This window comes from Vulpes lagopus, chromosome 10 (genome assembly GCF_018345385.1).
Source record: "Vulpes lagopus strain Blue_001 chromosome 10, ASM1834538v1, whole genome shotgun sequence".
Classification (NCBI taxonomy): Eukaryota; Metazoa; Chordata; class Mammalia; order Carnivora; family Canidae; genus Vulpes; species Vulpes lagopus.
Window position 1 is genome coordinate 102,549,347 of NC_054833.1, and position 17,626 is coordinate 102,566,972.

Consider the following 17,626-nt stretch of genomic DNA (forward strand, 5'->3'; position numbering starts at 1 on the left):
CCCGGGTCTCCAGGATCGCGCCCTGGGCCAAAGGCAGGCGCCAAACCGCTGCGCCACCCAGGGATCCCAGCAATCTTGAAAAAGAAAAAACTGGGGCAGCCTGGGTGGCTCAGTGGTTTAGCACCTCCTTTGGCCCAGGACATGATCTTGGAGACCCAGGATCGAGTCCCACGTTGGGCTCCCTGCATGGAGCCTGCTTCTCCCTCTGCCTGTGTCTCTGCCTCTCTCTCTCTCTCTCTCTCTCTCTCTGTGTGTGTGTGTGTGTGTGTGTGTGTGTGTCTTGTGAATAAATAAAATCTTAAAAAAAAGAAAAAAAAACTGGAGGTATCACAATTCTAGACTGAGTTATATTACAAAGCTGTAGTAGTCAAAACAGTATGGTACTGGTACAAAAATAGACACATAGATTAATGAAACAGAATAGAAAACCCAGAAATGAATCCACAATTACATGATTAATTTTTGACATAACAGGAAAGAATATGCAGTGGGAAAAAAGACAGTCTCTTCAACAAATGATATTGGGGAAAACTGGACAGCAACATGAAAAAGAATGAAAACTGGATGGACCGCTTTCTTACATCATACACAAGAATAAACTCAAAATGGATTGAGGACCTAAATGTGAGACCTGAAACCATAGAAATCCTAGGAGAGAGCACAGGCAGTAATTATTCTGATCAGCTGTAGCAACATCTGTCTAGATAGGTTTCCTGAGGCAAGGGAAACAAAAGCAAAAATAAACTATTGGGACTACATCAAAATAAAGCTTCTGCACAGCAAAGGAAACAACAAAACTAAAAAGCAACCTACTGAATGAGACAACATATTCATAAATGACATATCCAATAAAAGGAAAGTATCCAAAATATATAAAGAACTTACATAACACGCTAAAAACAAATAATCAAATTTTAAAAATGGACATGAACAGACATTTTTCTAAAGAAGACATCCAGATGGCCAGCAGACGGAAGAGAAGATGTTCAGTATCACTCATCATTGGGGAAATGGAAATCAAAACTATAATGAGATATCCCTCACAACAGAATGGCTAAAAATCAAAAACACTAGAAACAACAGTGTTGGTGAAGATGTGGAGCAAAAGGTACCCTCTTACAATGCTGGTGGGGATGCACACTGGAGCAGCCACTGTGGAAGACAGTATGAAGGCTCTTCAAAAAATTAAAAATAGGGATCCCTGGGTGGCTCAGCGGTTTAGCGCCTGCCTTTGGCCCAGGGCGTGATCTTGGAGTTCCGGGATCAAGTCCCACATCAGGCTCCCTGCATGGAACCTGCTTCTCCCTCTGCCTGTGTCTCTGCCTCTCTCTGTGTCTCTCATGAATAAATAAATAACATATTTTTTAAAAATTTATATTTGGGGTACATCTTCTAGCTAGGCTTGCTCTAGCTTATTCATTCTAACTTCTGTAGAGTGTTCTAGTTCTCTAATTTAGAATTTCCTTGTATGTGTTTTGTATTGGTGGACAGTTAAGTTGGTTTCCAGTTTTCGTTCATATAAGCCATGGTGCAGAGAGATGGGCAAGATTTACTTTTTTTCTTTTCCAAATTATTACAACCCCCCACCCCCCCGAAAATTTCCAGTGTATTTATTGAAAAAAATCCACAGAAAGTGGACCAGCACAGTTCAAATCCATGTTGTTCAGGGGTCACCTGTACTGATTGTTTTCTGGTTGTGTATATTGCAAATAGCAATATACATAGCAGCATTATTTTACAATAGCCAAATTGGTCTGTGGCTTATCTCTGTTTATGTTATCTTTTGTTGAACATGAATTTTTAATTTTAATATAGTACTGTATCTCTTGTTTTGGGTTTTGTCTCCATTTCTGCAAGGTCATAAAGACATAACATCTTCTAAAGGTCTTTAGAATTTTTGTTTTTTATGTAGATTTTAACTATTTTTTAAACCTAATTTTGTGGATAACCAGGTATTGTAGCATAATTATTAAGTGATACGTTCTTCCTGTGTAAGTTTTCATTGCTACCTCTATCCTAGATTAAGTTTTTGTCTATGAATGGACTACTTTTAGGTTCCGTGGTCTCTTTGTTAGCTCTCGCCCCAGTATTCTGAAGTTATAATTTATAATTATAATTTATATTATAATTATAATTTAAAATACCTCCTCCCACCTTGTTCTGCAAATTGACTTTAATATTCTTGGCATTTTGCTCTTCCATATTAATTTTAAAAATAGTTTCCTAAGTTCCGTTTAATGCAATTTCAGTCAAGATTTCAAAGGGAACTTCAAAAGTTGATTGAAATTGATTGAAATTTTTAGAGTAACTTGAGAAGTTCTATCTTTGTGATTTCAAATCATTCTAGCCATGAGTATTATGTAATATCCTTCCACTAATTCTCTGTCTCCTTGTGCTTTTTACAAGTATACCTTGTTTCATAAAGGTCTTGCATGCTCTTTAACTTTATTCCTAGGTTGCTATTGTTAGAATTGCTCTTGTGAATGAACTTTTTCTTATTACATTTACTAATCAGTCATCTGGCATATGGAAAATGCTGTTTTTTTCAGTAATCTTTATGCCCATCATGGGGTTCAAACCCAACAACCTTGAGATTGAGGGTCCTGTGTTCCTTCAACTGAGCCAGCCATGGCCCCTATCTAATTTTCTTGATCTTAATTCCAGTACCTTGCTAGTTTATGGCTTCTCTTGAACTTTCCATTGTTCCCCCTTTCCAGTTTTCATCTTTTTCTGAGTGGAAATTTTTTTTTCCCCTTTCATATTTTGAAAGTGTCTTTAGGTATATGCAAATTTATAATTTTTGTTCTTGATGAATGTATTTTTTCATTGTGCATTGTTCCTTTCAACTTCAGCTTCATTTTTGTAGTTTTATTTCAGTATCTGATGAACAGAGCTGGTAGCTTATTATTTTCTTTTAATCCAGTGGATAACCTTGGTCTTTTAATATGTCATTTTACTCTTATAATTTGGTATTAACTCAAGCAGTGGGCTTGGCTCTGTTCTCTCAATCAGCATTTTTGCATTTTTAGTCTCATTTCCTAGTAAAAGCCAAACTCCTGGCTATAACTGCCGATGTTCATGCTGAATCCCAGTGACTTGTGAGGTCAGCCCTGCGTGCTACTTTTTTGTAGTGTTTCTGGATGTGAGAGATTTTTCTTTTGTTACATTTTATTCACCATTGTGACTATTTACAGCATGACGTGTGTATCATAGCATGAACTTAATCTGATGTCTTGATGAGAAGTGTTCTGTAGTCCTAATCTTCTCCTGTTGTTGGCTCCCTCTTCTAGTTCCTTACTAAAGGAGCAGATGCTAAGGAAGCAGGCGGAGTTAGAATCAGCACAGTGCCGGCTCCAGCTTCAAGTACTCACTGACGAATGCAGCAAGCTTCATAGTCGTGTGCAGGTGAGTCTGCCCTTTCTAATCCAGAGAACTTGGAGATAGGAATGGCAAAGGGATCTAAATACAACTTTGGTTCATCTCACATACAAGTAAGGATTTACCAAGTTTTTCAGGAAGTAAGCAAGACTAACTCTTGATTCTGTTTTTGATTAAGAGCATTTGTCTGAAGCGTATACATTTTAGGATGAATCCTGCAATTTGAACTTTTAAAAATTAAACAGCCCACTGATAATTTGAATTTTAAGTCATTTTACCTCCCTGAATGTACCAATAGAACGAGGGCTTTAGACAATGTGCCTAGTAAAGACTTTCAGCCCTAATATTTTATGATCTGTGCTCTCTTTAGTTCAGCTGCTTGTTGAAATACTGTGAAAACTGCAGCAGTGCTCTGGGATTCGTGTCAGCATTTCCATGTAATAGATAAGAAATGTCTCCATGTTAAATGAAGGAATTGTGCATGAGGGGAATAGGAAATGGAAAGCCTTCACATTTACAAAATCTTTTTCGTTTTAGGACTTGCAGAAACTTATCGTGCAGCATCGAGAGCAGATTTCACAGCACCCCAGGAGCTCCCAAGCATGTTTCCCAAACTGCCTGCCCTCCAGCCAGAGCCAGCACAAGTACCATTTCCAGAAGACCTTCACAGTGTCTCAGACAGGAAACTGCCGAATCATGACATACTGTGACACTCTCAGCTGCCTGGTGATGTCACAGCCTTCCCCTGAGGCCTCCTTCCTGCCAGGTGAACAATCCAGAACCTCAGCTTTCATGTTCATTGATCTCCTTAATTGAGACTTCACTGATCTCCTTTTTTTGTAGAATCCAGGACTCACTAGTGGGTGAACACTGGCCATGGCCCACCAAATCAGCTTTCCTAGTCTGTTAATGCAGATGTAGCACTCTTAAGGTGTTACAAAGATATCTTTAGTGTCCCTTGGCTTCATTCTGTAAATATATTCACTAAGAGCTCAGAAATGCTAATTAATAACTGTGATAAAGTAAGAGAAGATGAGGTACTTGGAAGCATGGGTTACTGATATCATCCGAGGAGAAGAACATCCCTATATGTCCTGTTAAAGTCACAGATTCATGGGGGCACTTGACTGGCTTAGTTGGTAGAGTATGAGACTTGAATTTGAGTCCCATGTTGAGTTACAGGGTTTACTTAGAAAAAAAAAATTTTTTTTTTAATAAAAAATAAATAAAGTCAAAGATTGATTTTAGACTAGAAATTTTTAAGATTTTTTTTAAAGTAATGTCTGCACCCAACATGAAGCTCATACTTAGAACCCCGAGATCAAGAGTCACATGCTCTACTGATTGAGCATGGATATTTCCTAGACTGGAAATATTTTTAAAAACACTATCCAAAAAAAAAAAAAAAACCACTATCCAGAGGTGCGTGGGTGGCTTAGTTGGCACAGCATCCAATTCTTGATTTTGGCTCAGGTTGCAGTCTCAGGGTCCTGGGATTGAGCCCCACATTGGGCTCTACGTTCAGTGGGGAGTCTGCTTGGGACTCTCTCCCTCTTGATCACTTCTGTCTCTCTAAAATAAATAAATCTTCAGAAAAGTAAAAATTACTATCCCAAGGGCTAATTCAAGTTGAAACAAGATTTAATACTTATTTTCAGTAGTATTCAAATTGACAAATTCTAAATAAAAGAATTTGGCAATACATTGATTAAGAATTGATAATAATACAGTAAATACTAAATTTTTTCATGTTTGTGCTTTTTAAAAAGCTTAACTTTAGATTGTCTTAATGTTGAAAACCAAATCTCATATACCCAGTTAAATCATTCTAATTGTTGTAGATGTTTCTTTCCATGATCTTTAGCGTATGATTTCTCCCAGCTGCCAGGTCCTTTGGCTTCAGCCTGATTTCCTTTTTACCCACTTACAAGTTCCATTCAAATGCTTCAAAACTGTGTCCCGGGGGATCCCTGGGTGGCTCAGTGGTTTAGTGCCTGCCTTTGGCCCAGGGTGCGATCCTGGAGTCCCAGGATCGGGTCCTGCGTCGGGCTCCTGACATGGAGCCTGCTTCTCACTCCTCCTGTGTGTCTCTGCCTCTCTCTCTATGTCTATAATAAATAAATAAATAAATAGATAGATAGATAGATAGATAAATAAATAATCAATCAATCAATCTGTGTCCCCCTAAACTTAGGTATATACAGGATTAAAAGAAGATTCCTAGACTATTGTGTATTTTTCTGTTTACTGATGGCTGGGAGTTGAGAGAAGCTCTGGTTAAGGGGAACATAAAAGAATTGTTTATAATGTTTCTCTTCCCATCCACATCTTTAATAAAAGATTTATCAAATAAAGCCTTCCGTATAAACTGGGAAAATACTTACTTTTTTAATTGTTCTCCCAATTGAGTATGATCTGTTCCTTTTTCCATAATACATCTATTCCACACAGCATAGCTAGCTCTTGAAAGCCTTTTGGTACTAATTTATCTTTGTTTCCTTTGATAATTAACTAGGTCAGTATTCGTGTTCCTTGTTGATTGAAGGCCTATAGTTTCCCTGTTTGTCTCTCTAGCTCTCCTAATTAATTCTGTTTCAAGAGAAAACACAATAAATTTTTCTCACTTTGTTCCCCAGAGAGGCTGAAATGTGACTCGAGGCTCTCCTGAATCTAGGATTTGACAAATTCTGTTTGTGGATAACTTGGATAATAATAGATACTTAGTAAAAATAAATACATTATCAGAGCCTAGGAAGAGAAGAGAGTAACAAATAAATTAAAAAGGACAAGTTTGGGGGGGAATTTTTTTCCCCTTTGGAATGCTGCAAATTGATTAGAATACTTGAAGTGTCATCTGTTTTTATTCCATTCAGATAAATGCCATTTCTTGACCACCTGACATAGAAATCACATATCTCTATTCCTTATTTTCACTCTCTCTGTATCTTCACTGTCTGTGGATCTCTATATTAATAGCTTTATTGAAATATGACTGACATGCAATAATTTGCACATATTGAAAGTATATAGTTGAATGAATTTTGATATATGTATATACCTCTGAAACCATCTCCACAATCAAGATAACATACCTCATGCCCTTTATAATCCATCTCCCCCATCTGCCCTTACCCCCTCTTCTCATCCCTAGGCAGCCACTGATCTATTTTCTGTCACTATACATTAATTTGCATTTTTTAGAATTTTACATAAACATAATCATACATAATCATAATCATTTTTTGTCTGGCTTCTTTCAGTATAAAGTTTTGGAGATTTGTCCATATTATTATGTATATCAATAGTTCATTTCCTTGTATTGCTGGGTAGTTATTCCATTGTATGTTATATACATGTACGTATAGTGGTTTACCCATTCACCTGTTGTCAGATATCTGGAGTGGAATATACTTCTTAAAATAATTATGACCTTGGGGAATTTTTATTTTCTTCGTTTAACCAGCTGTTTTCCAGGAATTTAGATGCCAGGAAAGCTGAACAGAGAGCTACTTGAAAAGGTAGTTTGCTTTGCCTTAAATTGACTTTCAGTGATTTCATGCTCTATCGTCGTTGGCAGGCTTTGGCGTTAAGATGTTGAGTACTGCCAACATGAAAAGCAGTCAGTACATTCCCATGCATGGCAAACAGATCCGAGGACTGGCTTTCAGTAGTCGGTCCAAAGGCTTACTACTCTCGGCTTCCCTAGACAGCACTGTGAAGCTAACCAGGTGAGTGCCTCAGGGAGGAAGATGGGACCTGGGCTTTTAGTGTTGAACTGCATAGAAATTCGTATCTGTGTTAGGATGGCCTTAACTCATTTTTCTTTCTTTCTTTCTTTCTTTTTTTTTTTTTGGTCTGAGGCATTGTCTTCTGAGATCCAGGGTCATTGATTTTTTTTTTTTTTTTTTTTTTTTTAAGATTTTATTTTTTTATTCATGAGAGACACAGGCAGAGGGAGAAGCAGGCCCCATGCAGGGAGCCCGATGTGGGACTTGATCCCGGGTCTCCAGGATCAGACCCTGGGCTGAAGGCGGCACTAAACCGCTAGGCCACCCAGGTTGCCCAGGGTCATTGAATTTAAAATGTATTGCTTTTCAAAGTAGATACAATAGGCTGCAAAACAGTATATGCAATGCCCTGTTTCTTTAAAAATGATCTGTATCACAACATACATCTTAAGCCAGGCAGATGAGAGAAACACCCTAGAGATGGTTGAATGACAATATGGAGGGAGCCTTGGTACTGGGCACCACGAGGTTACCTACCAGCTTGGAACTGCTTATTCCTGGTCTGTTACTGGGATCCTCCTGCTAAACAAAAATACTCTCCAGGAGCTTACTGTCTTGAGGTGTTGTGATTTCTCTCTCATCAGTAACCCTCAGTTACTGTATTTTATCCTTCATGTGCCCTGCGACTGCTGTGAGCCAGATCTGAATGTGCTGAGTGCCTTCATCTTTTAGAAAGTAGTTCTGATCAGACATCTGATGGTTGGCTTCCTGTTCTGCAGTTAAATCTGAGGCACATCATGATATCACTATCAGGCCTGATAAGCCTTCTGACTTTTTTTAAGAATGCTTCAGCTTGGGACGCCTTGGTGTCTCAGCGGTTGAGCTCCTGCCTTCAGCCCAGGGCGTGATCCTGGAGTTCCGGGATCGGGATCGAGTTCCACATCGGGCTCCCTGCATGGAGCCTGCTTCTCTCTCTCTGCCTATGTCTCTGCCTCTCTGTGTGTGGGTGTCTCATGAATAAATAAATAAAATCTTTTTTAAAAAAATGCTTCAGCTTAGTTAGCCCCAAAACTCAATATAACATTGTTTTATATTTATGTATGTGTTGTGTTTTTTCCTAGTGGTGTTAAAAAATAGGTGAAAAAAGTGCAGGTTAAAGACTAAAGTGATATTAATGACTACCTCTGGGTAGTTATGGGTAGTTAGTTTTGTTTTTCTTGTAGGTATATTCTAATTTTTTAGCATTGAATACCTGTATTATAGATAATTATGGAGAATTGAGGTAGAGTGGGGAATGTGCTGTTTAAATACCTTTTTTTTTTTTTTTAAATACCTTTTTAACTTATATTATTTTCCTTACATTTCAAGAGGAAAACTTACATCCCCCAAAACAAATAATTTGTAGTTAAAAGGGGTTACTAGGCAATCCCTAGAGAAAATTGGAAATCCCAAAATAGTTTGGCTGTGTAGGTATGTTCTTAAGATTATCTTTTTTTTTTTTTTTTTTTTTTTTTTTTTATTCTTAAGATTATCATTGGGGGCATCAGGGTGGCTCAGTCAGTTGAGTGTCTACCTTTTGCTCAGGTCATGATCCGAGGGTTCTGGGATTGAGCCTCACATTCAGCTTGCTGCTCAGCAGGAAGTCTGCCTCTCCCTCTCCCTCTGACCTCCACTTCCCACCCCCTTTGTGCTTGCTCTCTCACTCTCAAATAAATATCATCTGTTTTTTTAAAAAGATTATCAGTGAAATGATAATCTTTATATCTTTGTTATATATTTGATTTTCTTAATGCGTAATTGTAAAAGTCTTATATCTCCACAGCCTGGAGACAAATACAGTGGTCCAGACATATAATGCAGGACGTCCTGTCTGGAGCTGCTGCTGGTGTCTTGATGAAAGTAATCACATCTATGCCGGACTGGTCAATGGTTCGATTCTGCTCTATGACCTTCGAAACACGAGCTCTCATATCCAGGAGTTAGCACCCCAGAAAGCCAGGTAGGGAGCTACTTACTTTTCCCGGTAGATAGCAGCTTTCTGTTGGATATGAATCCTCTCTTTTGAGAATGTTTACATTTGGTCAGAATTTCTCACAGAGGGCAGTTCTCTGAGTACAGTGATGTCTTCTCATTTTGGACTCCCTAAGATCCTTTGTATGTGTTCATGATATTTCTACATGGTAGAAAGTCCTAGTACCAAGTATAGCCAGGTTCATACAGTCACTCATCACCCAACATGGCAAAATGAAGTCAGATCTGTGTTCAAAACCCGGTTCTACTGCATAGGAGCTGTGTGACCTTTGTCACGTATCTTGGCTTGTTACAGCTATTGCAGAGGAAGACATCAGTAAAAGGCCTATAAAAAAATTATTTAAAACTTCCCTAACCTCCAGCTAAACAAACTTGGTCTAAAGATACCATGTTACTATGATTTATCATTTATAATCCAGTTACAGAATTGGGAGATTTTGAGAGTCAGCCCAAATTCTGAGGATGGGTGGCCACCTGCACCACTATGACTCTTCAGAATGTGTTGAGTACCATTTGGGTGTAATACTCTCCTAAAGGCATAAATTTCTCAAAAGGAGAAGTGGTGGAGTCTGACTTAGGCCAAAATGAGAAGTATCTTAAAAGAGAATTTCTATTTCCAATGTGAATATATTTTAAAAGGGGGGAGGGGATCTAAACAGAAAGATACCACTGGGATCCCTGGGTGGCGCAGCGGTTTGGCGCCTGCCTTTGGCCCAGGGCGCGATCTTGGAGACCCGGGATCGAATCCCACATCAGGCTCCTGGTGCATGGAGCCTGCTTCTCCCTCTGCCTGTGTCTCTGCCTCTCTCTCTCTCTGTGTGACTATCATAAATAAAAAATAAAAAAAAAGAAAGAAAGAAAGATACCACTATAGTAACGATATAGTAATTGGTTACTAAACCTAGGCTCAGCACTTTGGAGTCTTTTCATTTGGGTGGGGTAGACTCATGCTTCAGTTATGCGGGCCTGAAGAGAACTGATGTAAACTTTTACAGATGTCAACTCCTAACAAACATGCTAACTGCCATTGATGTAGAGGGATCCAGACGGAGTAGGCAAGAACATGGAGCAAATAGCAAGGAAAGGGTATTTGTATGTAATGTTCATTTCTGCTTTAGTTTGCTTCATTGTGACAGGGCAATGAAAGAAAGCAGACCAAGTGACCCCTTTGGCATTCAGCAGAAGCAAAGTTCATAGGAATATAGTGGCAGGCTAATAACTTCTGAGAGAATTCTTGGCATACAGTTCTGGTCATATGCTTGCAGAAAGAGATTTAGAATATGTCTAAAGAAACAATCTTGTTTCTGAATTAAAATGTGGTTGCTTCAGGGACACCTGGCTGGCTCAGTTGGAAGAGCACATGACTTGATCTCCGAGGTCTTGAGTTGGAGCTCCATGTTGGGTGTGCAGATTACTTAAAAAGAAAAATGCAATTGCCTCAGGCTATATTTTAATTGAAGGATCTGTCAGCTACAGCTCTTTATTAGATGTGTGAGCTGCGTTTCCTTTTTTTTTTTTTTTCCTGCGTTTCCTTTCTGACTTTACTTGTGTCTGTGGCCAACCCCTTTACTAGAAGCTTCACACCAGTCAAGCTTCTTGGATTTGTGATCTTGTACTGTTAGAGTAGGTTGGTAGTTTTGATCCAATGTCAAAGGATAGTGACCCACAGAAGGTCTTTATTTAACCTCTTCTGTAGAGGTAGGACTGCTCGGGGGCTCCTGACACTGGGGTCTGGAGTCTGGAATTGTACAAGTACTGGAATGTGAAACAGTTTTCTTTCTTTCCCTCCAGATGCCCGCTGGTGTCCCTGTCCTACATACCCAGAGCTGCCTCATCTGCATTTCCATATGGTGGGGTGTTGGCTGGAACTTTGGAGAACGCTTCCTTCTGGGAGCTAAAAATGGGCTTTTCTCATTGGCCTCATACGCTGCCCATGGAGCCAGGGGGCTATGTAGACTTTCAGACAGAGAGCAGCACACGGCACTGTCTTGTGACCTACAGGCCCGGTGAGTGTTAGGATGTCCTGGTCGGACTTTCTGTGGTTTGTCTGGGAGCACATTGGTTCAAGGGAGAGAGGGAGAGTTTGCCCTGCCCTTCAGGTAGCACCAAGAAACCCCTCACAGACTAACAGCTCTTGCTACTGCATTCAGGATGGTGGTCCCACCTACAGGATAACTGGGTAGCTCAACGGTTGAGCGTCTGCCTTCGGCTCAGGTCATGATCCCTGGGGTCTGGGATCGAGTCCCACGTCGGGCTCCCTGCATGGGGCCTGCTTCTCCCTCTGCCTCTGTGTCTCTCATAAATAAATAAATAAAATTTAAAAAAAAAAAAAGATGGTGGCCCCACCTTCCTCCCCAGAGCCTTCCTTCCTCTGCTCCTCACTTGCGTGAGGAATCCACCAGGTACTCTGTGGAGTGAGCTGGCCACTTTAGAAGCCCCTGTGATTTAGAACAGTCATGGAATTCAAGCCAGTGAGTCACCCTCAATGCAATATTGTCTTCTGTTGCCCTTAAGGAAGATAAAAACCTGAGCCAGGGGTTTGGCAGGATATAGTGATTTCACTAAAAAGGATAGCTTAGGGACAGCCCAGGTGGCTCAGCGATTTAGCGCTGCTAGTGCCGCCTTCAGCCCAGGGCGTGATCCTGGAGTCCCGGGATCGAGTCCCAAGTCGGGCTCCCTGCATGGAGCCTGCTTCTCCCTCTGCCTGTCTCTCTTTCTCTCTCTCTCTCTCTCTCTCTATCATGAATAAATAAATAAAATCTTTAAAAAAAAAAAAAAAAGGATAGCTTAGGCTCAGAACTATTTCCCCCATAGGCAAAAATCTATTGGAAATAACTTGCTTTATCTTAGCCAGGGGTTCTGAATTTCATTTGTGCTGTATTATTTTGTTCTTGTTATTATGGTTGCTTTGTAGCTCTTCTTGTTGGTTTAATAAATAGTGGCTTTTCCACTCAGATAGTCTGTAAGCATCTGAGGTTCAGGTACTTCATGAATTTCTTTGGATCATCCCCATGGAGCAACATTGATTTCTCTGTCTCGTAGATAAAAATCACAACACTTTACGAAGTGTGCTGATGGAGATGTCCTACAAGCTGGATGATGCTGGAGAGCCAGTCTGTATCTGCCATCCTGTACAAACGTTCCTTGGGGGACCCACTTGCAAACTACTGACCAAAAGTGCCATTTTCCAAAACCCAGAGAATGATGGCAGCATCCTGGTGTGTACTGGGGACGAAGCATCAAATTCTGCCTTGGTGAGCCTATTATCTTTTTATGTAGAAATGTACAGAGCAGAAAGCCAAAGTTCTCCATAATTGCACATTTCTGTGTGTGTGTGTATGTATGTGTGTCTGTAGGATTGCTTATTTTTATCCAAGTCACACTTTACATACTGCTCTGTAATTTGCTCTTCTCCCATTTAACGTTTTAGCATAGATATCTTTTCATTTTAGTATCTATCGATCCACCTCATTCTTTTTTACGTGAGCTATAGTGTTCTATGGGCTGCCTTATGAATCTTTTTTTTTTTTTTTAAGATTTTATTTACTTATTCATGAGAGGCACAGATTGAGAGAGAGGCAGAGACATAGGCAGAGGGAGAAGAAGTCTCCCTGCGGGGAATCTGATGAAGGACTCGATCCTGAGACCCCGGGATCATGACCTAAGCCGAAGGTAGACGCTAAACCACTGAGCCACCCAGGCATCCCCCATCTTATGAATCTTTAAAGAAAAATAATAATAAGGAACTACTGAAACACCTATAAAATAATTGATTCAGGGAGGCCTGGATGGCTCAATTGGTTAAGCATCTGCCTTCGGCCTGGGTCATAATCCCGGGGTTCTGGGATCAAGCCCTGAGTCCAACTTCCTGCTCATCAGGAAGCCTTCTTCTCTCTCCCTCTTTGGCTCCCCCTGCTTGTGCTCTCACTTTCTCAAATAAATCAAATCTTTTTAATTAATTAATTAATTAGTTGATTCAGGTACCAGTTTCATCAGTTCAGGGTGAAACCAACAGATGAATGATTGATGGGGAATTATACAGTGGAAGAGTCAGTCTGTCGTGACCTGAACACATTGATCAACATTAACCTCACTGTAAGTGGGTTAACAAATAATTTGCCTCTTAATATAAGACAGTAAGAAGCTCATGGCGCCTTCTATAAGATGCCCTTGAACCTAAATCTAATGAAGCTTTGGAGCACTGCTGACTGATAAAGTTACACTAGCCACATAAACACTTGAAATGTGATTAGTGTGAATGAAGAACTTAATTTTTAAATTTTAATTTAAATGGCTTTATGTGGCTCGTGGTCACCATATTGGATAACACTACTATAGAATAAGGGTAAAATGACATGAAGTAAGCAAAAAAAAAAAATATATATATATATATAGAGAGAGAGAGAGAGAGAGAGACTTAGTAAAGCTGATGTGGTAAAAGGCTTAATAATCTGGGTGATTGGTAGTTCATTGAACTACCCTACTTTTTATTATTAAAATTTTTTTCGTAAGAAGTTTTTGAAAAGGATAAGCACTAGATAGAAGATTTTGTGAGGGCAGAGGCAGGGACTTTTTGTCTTACTGACTCTTCTGTCCCTAGAAGAGTTGCAGGCATCTTGATGGAAGGGCTGAATGCTAGGCTTGGTTCCTAGATCCTCTCATGGGTAGACCCTTTGCTAATTACAGTGGCAAAGGCCACACCTAAACTATGCTGCATATCCTGGCTTTGTGAAGGTTAGGGACCGTCTGGTTTACTCCCCAGGCAGTGCTCTCTGCAGCTCTTTGAAAGTTGTCTGATGGGATTAAGGGGGGCACTTGGGATGAGCACCAGTGATGTATGGAACTGTTGAATCATTGTATCGTACACCAGACACTAATATTACACTGTATGTTAACTAACTAGAATTTAAATAAAAACCTTTAAAAAACCCACAAAGTTGTTTGATGATAAAGCAAGCGAGTCCCCCAGGCTGAATTGAATGACTCCTGACCCTTATCTCTGTCTTTTTTAGCTGTGGGATGCTGGCAGTGGCTCGTTGCTGCAGGAACTGCAGGCTGGCCAGCCTGTCTTGGACATCTGCCCATTTGAGGTGAACCATAGTAGCTACTTGGCTACCTTAACAGAGAAGGTGGTCCACATCTATAGGTGGGAGTGACCGTGTCTGGAACTTAGCAGGCATGCTGCCAGTTTAAATCAGATGTTTGGTAGCAGCTAGAAGCCCTGACCAAGATTTCTGCTTATTACCTGTGGTCTAGAACTTCTGGGATCGTGATTCCTTTGGCTTGATGTAACTCTAAGACTCCAGGTCACTGAAACACTACAGATTGTATAATTGCAGTGTCCATCGAAAAAGTGACGGGTACTCCCATCTACATTATTCATGTCTTGGGTTAAAATCCTTCGTGAATCTGTTGGGAAGCTCTATTTCTGATCAGATGTTCTGCTGGACCTCATTTAGGATATGAGTGTACACCAAGCATTTTCTGAAGGATGTGACACCCGCCTAAGTGGTCTTGTCACTTGAGCTCTATGACTTGGGAATGAATGCTTATATCCCAGAAGGGACTAACCATCTTCATGTTGCTTGGATGCACCATGAATGCAGAAGAGTCTTCAGTTGAACACAAGAGGGCACTCTACAACCTGGTGAAGAATTTGCTCTATTTCTGACCTTGTGTGTTGACAACCTTTTAGTAACTTGGTCTCATCTCTGCAGAAGTGTGTGGTAGAACACATCTGGTCTGCTTTGTGGCAGCAACAGATCTACTCCAGATGTGCAGTGCCAGGATATTGGCCAGGCCAGAGATGGAGGCAGCTGATAATCTTACAGACCCTTTCCTAATGCTGAGTGCATTAAGTTCATCACATTGTAGGAGCCAAGGAAAGGGACCAGTTGTTTGAGCAGTGGAGAAGCCTCATTTTTTTCTACGTGGCGTGGCACTTCGTGATTGGTTTTACATAAGCAAATGCCCTGAAAAACCACTCCTTTTCCCTCACACTAGGAAAAGATGAGTGATATGTCAAAGCTTACTCAAGTCTCCTAGTAAAAGAGATCAAGAGCAAAGGGCTAACCAAGAGAAGCTTACAAAAAGAGAAGCTGCTTAGACCACCCCTGAAAACAGGAGAAGGGCATGTCTCTTCCCTTTTGAAAGAGTTCTTGAGTAGAGCCAACCACTAAGAGTAAGAGGTCTATTCTTGAGCATCTTTAGAGTTCCCAGGTAGAGCCTTCCTCATGTGAAACGGATGTTTGGCTTTAGCTTTCTCTGATATGCCTCCCTTCCTAACCTTTTTTAAGAAGTGTTAGAAAAATAGTTATGCTCAGGAAGATAATAGAGGTTGGAGGCTGGTGTGGATTGCAAGGAGAAGCCCGCCAGCTCTTATTCCAACCGTGGACTGTCCACCATTGTGAGCTGCACTTCTCTCCAGTAGAGGGTTCACTTTCGCTTGTCTTTCGCTTTGCCTACCTCTACTCTACTAAGCCACAGTCCACAACAGAACAGGCCTCAGGTATGGGGGTCAGTGCCCTGTTCTTAGAAACAGTATGGCCCACAGTGTGACTTTCTTAAATGATTGTTCTGGAAATGTTATTTTTTTTTTTTTTTTAAACAGTTCTGGCCTGGCACCTCCTGAGCTATTGCCAGCATTTCTCACCAGCCAAGGGGTTATTGCAGTAGATTTCCCCAGAGTTCCAAGTTGTAGTTGTGCCTTTTAAAGAATGTCCTCCTATTTTAATACATCTTTCCAAAAGCCAGTTTCCAGAGCCTGGGAAAGAACTTCCTTTCCTCAGAAGAGATAAGTCCTTTCAATATGTTGATGATTCAGAATGACTACCCGGGCCTAGAGCATCAGTGGCAGAGAGGGATTTGGATTAAAGAGCAGAACTCCTCTGGTTTCAGAAGATTGTTAGAGACGATGCAGTTGGCTGGGACAAACCCTGGAGCGGGTTTAGGATGAGACTCGGGCTGAAAGTACACTCAGCTGATGCTGATCGGCTCCCCCGAGCATAGGAACCAAGGGACTTGTTACCACAGAAGTTGGGTGAATCTCAGGTCTTGCCAATTCTTGCATTCCTCCAGTAAATGTGAGTGCTTAAGAAACAAATTGATGTAGCTTTAACTGATTTCTTCAAAGGAAAAGACTTTGCCCCCAGCCACCCTAGCCCTGCTCCCTTCAGCCTGCAAGAGAGGACATCTGGAGACCCTAGTCCTGGGCTCTCATGCAGCGCCAGGCTCTGCCCCAACATGTTGCCTCACCCCTGTCTCTAAGGTGGTTTTCCCATTTGAGAGTTTGGAGTTAAGGAGACTTAAAATACCTTGTACTTGCTTTGACAAACAAGGCCGTGGGATCTCTGTTCGTGTTCTGTGTTTTAATGTTTGTGTACATGTTAATATGAAAATAAAGCATTTGCCGTGTGTACGAGCTCCTGGTGTCTTGCTGACTGCCAGAGGCGGGAACATGTCTGCCTCTTGGGAAAGTGGTACAATCTCAGCCTGGGAGACTCCTTCATTTCATGCAGTACTGGGTCTGAATTACACAGGATGGTCTCTGGACCTGAAGTAAACATCTTATTTAAATTGATGAGGTGATTTAACTGGCAGTTCTCTTCTGTTGCTAATGGGAAACTGTGTGTTTGCTTAAGAACTTGCCTACGTTGGTTATTTGTCTGTTTGCTCTTAGATCCAAGGGGATTAATCTTGGAAACTACATTTCCCAGACTCCCTTTGCCCACTGGCTTCCTTGGTACTTTCTTTGAATCCAGAAAACTGTAATGTGGGAGGAGGGAGTGGAGGGGAGAACTTACCCTTTTATTTCTTTTAGTCTTTGGCAGCACAGGACAGTGACTGCAGCGCTGGGCAAGCATGGACTCTGGGTTCCTGCTCAGCACAGTTCTGGCCTCTTGCCTTGGTGTCTTTGTTCTGTTTAGTTCAGGAATTTCTGTGGCCATAAATCATGGTTCTGGGATTAGATGGGAAAGGCTGAAAATGCTTTCCAGCTGAACAGCAAATGGAGTATACTAGACTCCAGGAGGACTGTGCTGTTGTCCTGGGGCCTGGTCCTTTGACAGCAAATGACTGACACGGGTCCCAGGGCAGAAGGAAGCCCCGTGTTAAAAACCCAACGCCGTATTTTTCTTTCCCACAGTACTCATTTCCCATGTCTGATTGGCTGCCAAGTGAAATTCTGGAAACAGACATTTGTGTGTCCTTGTCTTTTAATGAGTCAACTTCGGTGTGTTGGTAACAACTGCTTCTATTTATCCCCTAAGTCCCATCCTGATCTATTGATTAGAAAGCAGGGTGCGGAGTTGGCTGAGGGAGGAGCCTGCTGTGGAAATGGGAAGTGAGGATGGATGCCATGGACCCTCACCATCGCCCTGAAAAAGTAACAGTAGCTTTATCCAAACATGGCTATACTAAGCAGAAGGGCTCACCTAGAAGCTGGACATGGGCCGAAACTAATAATACCTGGATTTGGTTAAAAGGAAATG

General features: G+C 41.0%; 1 protein-coding gene across 1 annotated transcript in view; it reads left to right on the top strand.

Annotated features, from left to right (window-relative positions):
- The window catches only part of RFWD3 (ring finger and WD repeat domain 3), a 38,689-nt gene extending 22,132 nt beyond the window's left edge, over positions 1–16,557 (top strand). Inside the window, exons 7-13 of the mRNA XM_041772554.1 lie at positions 3,291–3,405; positions 3,916–4,144; positions 6,956–7,106; positions 8,929–9,105; positions 10,929–11,143; positions 12,180–12,391; positions 14,150–16,557. Of these exons, the coding sequence (XP_041628488.1) occupies positions 3,291–3,405; positions 3,916–4,144; positions 6,956–7,106; positions 8,929–9,105; positions 10,929–11,143; positions 12,180–12,391; positions 14,150–14,293 (1,243 nt within the window). The 3' untranslated portion in view covers positions 14,294–16,557. The remainder of the gene's footprint in view (positions 1–3,290; positions 3,406–3,915; positions 4,145–6,955; positions 7,107–8,928; positions 9,106–10,928; positions 11,144–12,179; positions 12,392–14,149) is intronic.
- Positions 16,558–17,626: the final 1,069 nt, after the last annotated feature.